The following is a 12,429-nucleotide window of genomic DNA, read 5'->3' as shown; positions in this document are numbered from 1 at the left end:
GGCATGGCCTTATTATAACCCTAACCAAATAACTCTAAATTAAGTCTTTGTTACTTAGAATATGTTCCCCTAGTGTCCAAAAAACTCTAAATTAAGTCTTTGTTACTTAGAATATGTTCCCCATACTAAAGTGTTACCAAAAACATAACTTTGTCTTGAATTTGAAAAAAAACATTTTATTTTTCACTAAAGAAGGGTTCGGTGAATGCGCATATGAAACTGCTGGGGTTCGGTACCTCCAACAAGGTTAAGAACCACTGCTCTAGTCTCTTACGTGAATGAGCTAAATAATATTATTTGATATTTTACGCTAATGTGTTAATAATTTCACACATAAGTCGCTCCTGAGTATAAGTCGCAACCCCGGCCAAACTATGAAAAAAAACTGCGACTTATAGTCCGAAAAATACGGTATTTAATTCCATTGATATGAAAATTATTTTTGCACTATTGAAACTGACCAGAGAAATATTATTTTAGGCAGAAGAAAATATGTTCAGTCTGCTGAATTTGTCTCTTTGGTTGTAGATAGTATTCTATAATATAGAGGAAACATCCATTCATCCATCCATCTTCTTCCGCTTATCTGAGGTCGGGTCGCGGGGGCAGCAGCCTAAGCAGGGAAGCCCAAACTTCCCTCTCCCCAGCCACTTCGTCCAGCTCTTCCTGTGGGACCCCGAGGCGTTCCCAGGCCAGCCGGGAGACATAGTCTTCCCAACGTGTCCTGGGTCTTCCCCGCGGCCTCCTACCGGTCGGACGTGCCCTAAACACCTCCCTAGGGAGGCATTCGGGTGGCATCCTGACCAGATGCCCGAACCACCTCATCTGGCTCCTCTCCATGTGGAGGAGCAGCGGCTTTACTTTGAGCTCCTCCCGGATGGCAGAGCTTCTCACCCTATCTCTAAGGGAGAGCACCGCCACCCGGCGGAGGAAACTCATTTCGGCCGCTTGTACCCATGATCTTGTCCTTTCGGTCATAACCCAAAGCTCATGACCATAGGTGAGGATGGGAACGTAGATCGACCGGTAAATTGAGAGCTTTGCCTTCCGGCTCAGCTCCTTCTTCACCACAACGGATCGATACAGCGTCCGCATTACTGAAGACGCCGCACCGATCCGCCTGTCGATCTCACGATCCACTCTTCCCTCACTCGTGAACAAGACTCCGAGGTACTTGAACTCCTCCACTTGGGGCAGGGTCTCCTCCCCAACCCGGAGATGGCATTCCACCCTTTTCCGGGCGAGAACCATGGACTCGGACTTGGAGGTGCTGATTCTCATCCCAGTCGCTTCACACTCAGCTGCGAACTGATCCAGTGAGAGCTGAATATCCTGGCCAGATGAAGCCATCAGGACCACATCATCTGCAAAAAGCAGAGACCTAATCCTGCAGCCACCAAACCAGATCCCCTCAACGCCTTGACTGCACCTAGAAATTCTGTCCATAAAAGTTATGAACAGAATCGGTGACAAAGGGCAGCCTTGGCGGAGTCCAACCCTCACTGGAAACGTGTCCGACTTACTGCCGGCAATGCGGACCAAGCTCTGACACTGATCATACAGGGAGCGGACTGCCACAATCAGACAGTCCGATACCCCGTACTCTCTGAGCACTCCCCACAGGACTTCCCGAGGGACACGGTCGAATGCCTTCTCCAAGTCCACAAAACACATGAAGACTGGTTGGGCAAACTCCCATGCACCCTCAAGGACCCTGCCGAGAGTATAGAGCTGGTCCACAGTTCCACGACCAGGACGAAAACCACACTGTTCCTCCTGAATTTGAGATTCGACTATCCGGCGTAGCCTCCATACCGTACTTTAAATGTATTGAAATTAAAAGGTATTATTGACTACATTTCAATTATTATTTTCCTGGTTTTCGGTACTATGAGCCAAGAAGTATAACATCACCGTAGAACTGCCTCAACACTTTCTGTACGTTATCACTCTAGCTTTTGGCATGCTAACTGTTAGCCTTTTAGCCATTCTGCACCTTTTTGTTTTTTGGAATATTTTTCCACCTTTTTTTTCTTTTACTAAAATATAATGATTATTTCCTTTACCTTAACAGCACCCAAGACTCTTTACAAAGTTTAATAAAATGTTTGCACCTATTAAAACATTAACTGCTTACATTGGCACATGTATTTTGCCGTTTTGGGGATTTTTCACTGCTAATCATTGTGACGTTTACAGTTTTTTGACAACCTCGTATTTGGAGACTGACGTGGCATGTCACCTGATGGGCGGATATAGATAGGGTGCAGTGTGATTAGTCAAGCGAAAAATTATTCAACTGTAATTGAACTGCAAGAAGATTAAAAGGAAAAAAAAGGAAGATGTCCTCCATTGTTGTGCTTTGTTTACCATGCGCCTGCAGAGTGCAGACACCGTAAGGATGCTGTCGGCCACCCAGCAAACGCAGGAGGAAGTGGAGAGGACTAAACTGCAGCTGTCCTTTGAGGTGGATCGGATCAGGCAGGAAGCTGACTTGAAGGTCGGTGGTTGTTTTGCAGTGGAATCTAAAAAGCAAAAACTGTAGTGTTAGTACCTGATTGAAACTATTGTGTTTATAGCTAGAGGAGCAGAAGTTTGAGATGGAGAAGCTAAAGAGAGAACTGTTAGAGAAGGTGGCCGAAATAACACGCATCAACGCCACGCTGCAGAGCACTGAGCAGGTGAGCGTGTACCTGTGGTTTTAGCGCCTCGCCATTGCGCTTAATATCACCTGTTCACCCTTCTCCCGCCTTCTCTGTTGCAGAGTTCAGCACAAATGAACGGCTCCATGACCGCTCTGCAGGCAGAGAAAGAGAGACTGATGCGCTCGGTGAGCGAGAAGGAGGCGGAGCTTTCGTCCGTACGCCAGACCGCACAGCTGCAGCAATCCACCGTTCTGCACGAACGAGATAAGAGCAGCAAGGAGCTCAGCGATCTGCAGGCCAAACTCAAGGAGAAGGTTGGTCACCAGAGCAAAGATCAACCTTAAAGGCTGTAGGCGGAGCCCACCAGTGGTAATTCTGCTGACTAAAAATGTTTGTCTTCGTTATCGTCAGAGACTTATTTTCCCTTGACATAATTAGGACGATAACGAATGAAAACAAAAGGATGTTGACTAAAACAACAACATTAATCGACAATTTAGTCAACAAATTAAAACGTGAGGAAAATGCTGACATACACAAAATCTAATCATATTTAATTTCGTCTTCAAGCGGGTGGGACAAACTATCCAATCACAGTTGCATGTGAAAGAGGGGCGGGTGGAAAAGCACAAAGGGTATCCAATCAGAACTATCGTCTTTGTAAGGCACGGTGTGGACATCAATACAATATGTGTCAGGTTCAAACACTGATGACATCTATTTAACAAGACAAGAGGCAAAGAATCAAACAGACAGAATTCTATTTACCGGTAGACTCAATATATTGAGGAGAGTCGCAGTCGACCTGTAACCTCTTACAGTGTCTCAGCACGCTCTGCCCAAAGATTGCATGCCTCCTTCTTTTATTTTGGACCCTCCCCGACCACCTGGCCATCGCTGTTTCCAAAGGACAAAGGTCGCAAAAAAGTTCACAGAAAAGGTCGTAAACAATTCACAGGAAAGGTCAGTTCCAAAAGAGTTTGTAAAATAGTTCAAAAAGAGTTCCATAAAATAGTTCAAAAAGAGTTCCATAAAATAGTTCAAAAAGAGTTCGTAAAATACTTCAAAAAGAGTTCGTCTGGAAATTGGGCAGATCCTGCCATCTCTCTCCGCTTTGAAGTCCCTGGGCTAGAACAACATCCTTCTGTCGATTACCATACATGAGAGAAAACAGGAACACCATCTTGCCCCCCCCAGTGGAGTTTTACGAGCCTTACTCTTGGTAGGCCTCAAAGACAGCAGGTCAGCTAGTCAGGAACACAATGTAATACAAAGTTTTTGTGATAATTTAGAAACAATTATTCTAACAATATGTCTTCTAAATCGGAAAGAAAGAGAAGGGAAGACCTATGGACGCAAGTACTGCAACCTTGACGCGCTGTCTGCAGGCCAACTGTTAGGTTCAAACACTGATGACATCTATTAAACAGACAAGAAGCAAGGAATTAAACGGAGACAGAATTCAATTTAGCTCATTGAGGAGAAACGTCTGGGCTGTACTCTTTGTACAGTCTTCCACCACGCTCTGACGAAAGGTCGCACGCCTCCTCTTTTATTTGGACTTTCCCTGATTGCATGACAACAGCTGTTTTTAAAGGAAGGGGGTCGTAAACAGCCGTCACCTTTGGTTACCAAACAGTTCAAAGAAAAGGTGCCTGGAGGGGAGTCAGGTCCTGCTTCCTCTCCACTTTGTAGATCTCGGGTCAAGACAAAATCTTCCTGTGGATTACAATAGATCAAAGAAACCGACGCCTTCTTGTCACGTTTTACAAGCCTTCTGCTTGGTAAGATCAAGGACAGCTTTTGTCTGCTCGCCGGGAACTCATTGAAACACAAAGTTTTGTGATAACTTAGATACAATTATTCTGACACCAATTATTGGGATATCTTCGCAACAGTAAGTAGGCCAAAGCTAATATTCCGAAATGATTCATACTGTACTGAATACCTGTTACTATTAAAGACGGTAGCAAAGGAGCAAGACTGCTTACTCCACCACATGTCCAGAAATAAATACTTACTTAAAAACAAACTACTTTTGTAGTAAACCATGATCCTGCCATCAGTTTAGCTGAGCTTACCCACCAATGCATACAATATAGCTGTACAGTTCACTTTAATCGAAGTTCAGCCACTGTTCTGTTTAGCTTTTAATTGCACAACTTGACAACCCAAGACTAGATTTGTCATGTTTCAATCTAACACACAAAGAAAGCCAGATATTTGACACATATATACATTGGTTTTCTAACACTGATTGCTGTATTTACACAGGACAGTGGCCAAGACATGCCGGTTGTTGTGCACACTCAGTGTAGTAGTGTACAATTTAGAATAAAACTAGTTGTTTTTTTTCCAAATGACCATAACTATTCACTCATATTTTCATGGCGTTTTGTGTGTTTTTTTGTTGTTGTTGTTTTTATACAAGCTATGGATCAGTGATATATTTGTTTGGCCAAATCATGGCATAATAACTTAAAAATACAACTACCACAACCTCAGATTGTTTTCTTTGTTATATTTCGGTCCAAAATAGAACATAAAACATGTGCAATGTGTGAACAATTTCAAGAAAACCAAAAATAAAAAAATTAAAAGACTGACCGCATTGCAGTAAATCAAACACTGTTGACTTTCTTTAAATTTGCACAGATGACAATCATTTTCACAGAACTATATTGTTAGAATAATTGTTTCTAAATTATCACAAAAACTTTGTTTTACATTGAGGGCCCGGTGAGAAGCAAAAGCTGTCTTTGGAACCTACCAAGAGTAAGGTTCGTAAAACTCCACTGTGTAGGGGGGGGGGGGGGAGTAAAATGAAGGTGTTCTGTTTTCTTTCATGTATGGTAATCAACAGAAAGATATTGTTCTAACTCAAGGACTTCAAAGCGGAAAGGAAGCAGGACCAGACTCCCCTCCAGGCGACCTCTTCTTGAACCTCCTTTTTGAACTATTTTACGAACCTCCTTTTTGAACTATTTTACGACCTCTTCTTTTGAACTGTTCGGTAACTAAAGGCAACGCTGTTTACGACCCACTTCCCTCTGGAAGTGGAAGCTGTGGTCATGTGGTCGGAGAAAGTCAAATAAAGAAGGAGGAGTACAATCTTTTGCCAGAGCGTGCTGAGATACTGTGCAAGGGTACAGTGTACAGGCGACTCTCCTCAATTGAGTCCAAATTATAAATGGTTATACTTGAATAGCGCTTTTCTACCTTCAAGGTACTCAAAGCGCTTTGACAGTATTTCCACATTCAGCCATTCACACACACATTCACACACTGATGGCGGGAGCTGCCATGCAAGGCGCTAACCAGCAGCCATCAGGAGCAAGGGGTGAAGTGTCTTGCACAAGGACACAACGGACATGACTAGGATGGTAGAAGGTGGGGATTGAACCCCAGTAACCAGCAACCCTCCGATTGCTGGCACAGCCACTCTACCAACTTCGCCACGCCGTCCCTAAATATACCGGTATTAACTGTAATACCGGTATACCGCCGAGCCCTATTCTAAAGCAATCGATCCTGTCTCAGAACCAGCCAATGAGGTGTCAAGTTTGTAGTCATGTGACATGAGTCTTGCAAAGCAGCAAAAGGGCAGTTTATGCAGCACTACGCGCTACCAGCCCGCTGGATGTTTCTAAACTATAGAAATTATTAAAATGGTTAGAATCTGTACGTGAGTGACATACGGGTTCCATGCAGACAAACCGAGTTTAGTTTTTAAACACTCTACCCACCTCTGGTGTAAACAAACTTTTAAAATATAAATCAACCATTAAAAAAAAAGTTGATCTCCCTAACCTTATAGTTGAAAGAGCTTCAACATCTTTTGACACTTGCTAATGTTAAAAATGTTACTGAAACACTGCAGTTAAAGCTATGATCAGTGTCCTGAAACAAATTGTGTTTGAATTCAGAGGGCCCACGCTGTACATTAGTCCAATTAAGTTCATTAGGTCTTCAAAGAATTACCGGTATGCAATTTTTTATTTTTATAGCTAGACCTGTGTATTTATTTCCATACTTGACAGTTTCGGCTCCAACTGTGGCCTTCCTCAGAGGCCGTCACGTGATGCTGATGTGACAGGAAGACAGCGCCAACCAAAACTGCTCAAAACAGCTGACCAGACACGTCACATCAACATCACGTGACAACCTCTGAGGAAGGCCACAGCTGTCGCCGAAACCGTCGGGTACAAAAAACAAACACCGGTCTGGCTATAAAAACAACAAATTGAACGCTGTACATTATTTTGCAGCCACTAGCAGTGATTTAGATGTGTTACCTTCCTCTGCTAGGTCCCTGTTGAGCACCAGTTTGCCATGCCTCAAGTAGTTGAGCACCGACCCAAAATAAGTAGGGTCTCTGTCGATGAGATAGGCACCTGTTTCATCCTTGTCGGAATCGAGCTCCGGGTCCGCTTGGCTCAGCCTGTAAAGAAACGATTTGGGATCGCGACACAATGTCTGTCTGGTTGTTAAGAAATAAGTCCCTCCAACGTTTAGCCGAATCCACTTCGACGAGCCATCACCGGAGGGGACGTTTCTGTCCACCGGAGCGTGGGTCAAGCACCGGCGGTGAACGGAGCCGCTGCCTTCGCAATTGTTCTCTGCCATCCCTCGCCTCGGTCTTCTCCTCCGCCTTTGAAATTGAATTCTGTCTCTGTTTAATTCTTTGTCTCTTGTCTTGTTTAATAGATAAATAGTGTTTCAACCTGACATATATCAATGTGCAGTGTTTTATGCAGCATTTTAAGTGGGGTTACCAGTTGTTTATTTTACTCCCGTTTGTTTTACGTTGGTCAAGGAGGAGGAGTCGCAGCCCCTCTTGACCGTGTAACTCTTGGTATACTTGCTCGGTATAAACTATTTGCTTGCCTAACAGAATTGATATTGCGACATCCAGTGGACACATTTAGAACAACAGTTTCTTTATTAAAAAATGCAGCTCAATTTTACACTTGGCAGAAACTCCTCTCGCGGGCCGGATTGAGCCTGTTTACGGGCCTGGTCTAGGGTCACATTTCTGTGAGAACATTACTTTTCATCATTTTTGACGTTGTGACTGTGAGGATTGGTGTGTATGTGTGTGTTTGCAGGACAGACAAGAAGAGCTGCTAAAACAAAAGCTTCTGGATGAGCAGTTTGCGATGCTTCAGGGAACAGTGGCAGAGGCTGAGAACATCCTTCAAGATGCTGTGGCCAAGCTGGATGATCCTCTTCACATCCGATGCACCAGTTCTCCAGGTCACACCTCTGCTTTTAAGATGAACTCAATGTGACAAATGTAACTGTTCTTAAAAAAAAAAAAAAAAAAAAAAAAAAAAAAGTTTTATTTAACTGCTTGTTGCTGTCACACACAGATTACCTAATAAGTCGAGCAGAGGCAACATTGAGCTCCATTGATAAGATGAAAAAAGGCCAAGCAGATTATGTAAAGAACATGAACGGTATATTTCCTGCTTCGAATACTTAAGTTACTACTATTACTCCTAATAATACTGTAATAATAACAGGGACTGTGTTGGCCTAATACTACCTTGTTGTATTTAGATGCTGGAGGGTTGCTGAGGTCGCTGACCCAGTTCTCTCACTGTGCTGCTGACACCATCATCAATGGCAGCGCTACAGCACACATGGCACCCACTGACCACGCCGATCGTAAGCTAACCCCTAACCCCTTGCTATTAGCTAAACTGCAAGCTAACATTGTCGGTAGGGAAGGACAATTTTAAGAGTTGACCACTTAGTGATGACTGGTTTATTTTTATATTAATATGTCAGAAAATAAACAAACATGTCTTCATGTGACATGACAAACATATTTGTGTTAAATGGTGTTGGATGACGAGAAAATTCTTAAAATATGTAGTTATTTTTGTATTAATGTTATATGACTGAAAACATGTTTCAATAGTTAATTTTCATAATGCAGAAAGAAATGCATCTGTTTTAATAAGTAAATGGATGGATAGGTCTTTATTGTCATTGCACAAGTACAACGAAACTTTGTTTTCAGCACAAACCCGTTCAAGAGTAGACAAACAAACAGTGTACAGCAGTGGTTCTCAAATGGGGGTACGCGTACCACTGGGGGTACTTGAAGGTATGCCAAGGGGTACGTGAGATTTTTTTTTAAATATTCTAAAAATAGCAACAATTCAAAAATCCTTTATAGATATAAATAAAAACCTATCTTTTTTTCCCAAATAGTTCAAGAAAGACCACTACAAATGAGCAATATTTTGCACTGTTATACAATTTAATAAATCAGAAACTGATGACATAGTGCTGTATTTTACTTCTTTATCTCTTTTGCTCTGATTAGGGGGTACTTGAATTAAAAAAATGTTCACAGGGGGTACATCACTGAAAAAAGGTTGAGAACCACTGGTGTACAGGGTTACAGAACAGGAACGCTGATGAGTCGCCACAAGGCGCCCCGTAAAAGATGGGGGGAAAGGGAAAACGCTGGGGAAGGATGAGTAAAAAAATACGATCTAGACTGGGCTCCTAAGGGGGCCCAGCCTGGAGTGCGAAAAAACCTCCATAGCAAAGCACATATACATATTACAAAATACATCTCGAGATATCTAGCAACAGAGGGAAGGGAGTGCGGGGTCATGGTGGCAGGGCCGCAGCTCTCAGGCGCTGACCATCCTTTCATCACCCCTATGGGATTTGCGTCGAGGGCGTTTGGTTGGGGGGTGTAGGGTGTGTATGTGTGGCGTATATTTTTTTGGATGCATGTTTGTGTGTAAGCCTGCAGTGTGTCTTTGTTGCGCGGCTTTGATCTTGTGCAGTCGCTTGTCCAATGTCAACAACAGGTGTGTGTCCATGAGAGACAAGAAGGGAGTTTGTTGTGTCTTCGCTGCACTGTCCTTCGGGAGAGTCTCAAAGCCAGGGAAACAATCCAAGTTAGAATGTTTTGTATGCGAGTGAAAATAAAATTTGCTTTTCACTCTAAATTGTCTATGACCGGTCCTCAAAAATCCTGCGGGGCAGACAGTCCGATGTTATCCAAAACACAAGAGTGTCCACAGCTCTTCCCGCATCCTCCAAATTTCAGATTGATTTGAGATAACAGAAAATACCCCTAAAACTGGGTCATATTTTACTGTTAGATGGCAGCAATACAAGTTAGACACCGTTTTTGTCAAGTTTGTAATGACGTCAAATGGGGCGGCATAGCGTAGTGCGTAGAGCAACCGTGCCAGAAACTTGAGGTTCGCTCCCCGCCTCTTACCATCCAAAAATCGCTGCCGTTGTGTCCTTGGGCGGGACACTTCACCCTTTTCCCCCGGTGCCACTCACACCGGTGAATTGAATGATGAATGATAGGTGGTGGTCGGAGGGGCCGTTGGCGCAAATTGCTGCCACGCTTCCGTCAGTCTACCCCAGGGCAGCTGTGGCTATGAAAGTAGCTTACCACCACCAGGTGTGAATGAACGATGGGTTCTACATGTAAAGCGACTTTGGGTACTTAGAAAAGCGCTATATAAATCCCAGGTATTATTATTATTATTAAATGGTAGAAAACATGTTTTTCCACTATACTCTTGTGTTAAATGACAAACTAAAACATATTATAATAAAACTAAAAATAAAATATAATTATTTTTTGCTATTCGATGCATGACAGTATTCTCCCAAAAATGTGTTTCAATAGTTATATGGCCATATTAGTAATACTGTATTAAAAACATAATTTAGAAAAGCTAAAGTTTGGATTTATAAATCTAATAATTGTAGAGATGTCCGATAATAGCTTTTTTGCCGATATTCCGATATTGTCCAACTCTTAATTACCGATACCGATATCAACCGATATATACAGTTGTGGATTTAACACATTATTATGCCTAATTTTGTTGTGATGCCCCGCTGGATGCATTAAACAATGTAACAAGGTTTTCCAAAATAAGAGAACAACTTCAACTCAAGTTATGGGAAAAAAATGCCAACATGGCACTGCCATATTTATTATTGAAGTCACAAAGTGCATTGTTTTTTTTAACATGCTTCCAAAAGAGCAGCTTGGAATTTGGGACATGCTCTCCCTGAGAGAGCATGAGGAGGTTGAGGTGGGCGGGGTTGGGGGTGAGGGTAGCAGGGGGGGGGGGTATTGTAGCGTCCCAGAAGAGTTAGTGCTGCAAGGGGTTCTGGGTATTTGTTCTGTTGTGTTACGGTGCGGATGTTCTCCCGAAATGTGTTTGTCATTCTTGTTTGGTGTGGGTTCACAGTGTGGCGCATATTTGTAACAGTGTTAAAGTTGTTTATACGGCCACCCTCAGTGTGACCTGTATGGCTGTTGACCAAGTATGCTTGGATTCACTTGTGAGTGTGTCAAAAGCTGTAGATATTATGTGATTGGACCGGCACGCAAAGGCAGTGCCTTTAAGGTTTATAGGCGCTCTGTACATCTTCCTGTGCGGCGCTTTAAAAAGTCATACATTTTACTTTTTGAAACCGATACCGATAATTTTGAAACCGATACCGATATTACATTTTAAAGCCTTTATCGGCCCATAATATCGGCAGTCCGATATTATCGGACATCCCTAGTTTTAATGTTTGGTAAATGGTATAAAGAATTCCAAAGGATGTTTTTTATATTAATGCTAAATGACAGTAAATATGAACAATAATAAAAGAAACATGTTTTAATATTCTCATTGGTTATTTGTATTCCTGCTAAAAGTGTAAATTGTTGATTTCTGATGATTTTGATGTTAGAAGCATGGCGGTTGCGACCTTTGCATACGTTTTCGCCAGTAAGCAGAATAAATGGACGGTTGTCCTTATTTGCGCTCCTTTGCAGGCCTGACAGAGAACTGCAGAGGCTGTGCCACTCAGGCTCTACAGTACTTGAAGGAGCTGAAGTCCAAGGGTACCCTCCAGAGAGCCGACCCGGCCTCCATTAAAATCATCGTCCATAAGATCTTGAGCTTGGGCCAGGTAATGGGTCACATTACGATACAACTCATCTCGACCCCATCTTTACATTTGACACGTCCTGAATGTGTAGGAACTGCGACCAAAAAGCCTGGATGTGCGTCAGGAGGAGCTGGGAGATCTGGTGGACAAAGAAATGGCCGCAACATCAGCAGCCATCGAGGAGGCTGTCCGCAGGATTGCTGTAAGTTGTGTGTAATGTTGTAAATTGTGTTTATTCTGTGCTGCTGATTAATCTCTGTTTGTTGTATTTGCAGGAAATGATGAATCAAGCCCGAAAGGACACGTCAGGCATAAAGTTGGAGGTCAATGAAAGGTTTGTTGCTGTTCAAGCTTTCAGTAAAATCACAATAGGTAGTTTACATGTTTTCCTGTGTGGAGTGACCTCACGCCCAATGTGTCTTCCAAAGAAGGCTGAAACAATTCTAAGTCCAGGGGTTTTCAAAGTGTGACCCTCTAGGGAAAAATTATTGTCACCTAAAAGTGATTTACTGGAACATATTTGGTGATTGTTGATTGTTCTATGCTCACCCCAGACTGGGAGTCAATTCAAAGATCTGTTATTTTTGCATTTTTAAACCTAAATCAAGTTATCTTAGCGGGTTTAAAAAACCAGCCTGATTTATTCTGAGCATTTTAAATGCTAATTTTGATGGTTTTAGTTTTAAAATGACTTTTTTTTTTTTTAGAAACTTTAGTTTATATATTTTTATTTTAAATGTGTTGTTATTTTTAGTGTTAACACATTTAACATTTAGTTGATCTTTGGTCATTTTAAATGTTTTTTTTAGATTTATTTTTAACAAAAATGTATAAAAGT

General features: G+C 42.3%; 1 protein-coding gene across 1 annotated transcript in view; it reads left to right on the top strand.

The window, feature by feature from the left end:
- The window catches only part of hip1rb (huntingtin interacting protein 1 related b), an 84,121-nt gene that overhangs the window by 51,546 nt on the left and 20,146 nt on the right, over window positions 1-12,429 (top strand). The window contains exons 15-23 of the mRNA XM_061932945.1: window positions 2,384-2,500; window positions 2,580-2,681; window positions 2,765-2,959; window positions 7,754-7,901; window positions 8,018-8,104; window positions 8,208-8,315; window positions 11,476-11,612; window positions 11,683-11,793; window positions 11,867-11,925. Coding sequence (XP_061788929.1) covers window positions 2,384-2,500; window positions 2,580-2,681; window positions 2,765-2,959; window positions 7,754-7,901; window positions 8,018-8,104; window positions 8,208-8,315; window positions 11,476-11,612; window positions 11,683-11,793; window positions 11,867-11,925 — 1,064 coding nt within the window. The remainder of the gene's footprint in view (window positions 1-2,383; window positions 2,501-2,579; window positions 2,682-2,764; window positions 2,960-7,753; window positions 7,902-8,017; window positions 8,105-8,207; window positions 8,316-11,475; window positions 11,613-11,682; window positions 11,794-11,866; window positions 11,926-12,429) is intronic.

Source organism: Nerophis lumbriciformis, linkage group LG03, assembly GCF_033978685.3.
Source record: "Nerophis lumbriciformis linkage group LG03, RoL_Nlum_v2.1, whole genome shotgun sequence".
Lineage (NCBI taxonomy): Eukaryota > Metazoa > Chordata > Actinopteri > Syngnathiformes > Syngnathidae > Nerophis > Nerophis lumbriciformis.
The sequence above is the reverse complement of the archived record's forward strand: the minus strand, read 5'-3'. Positions and strand labels throughout refer to the sequence as shown.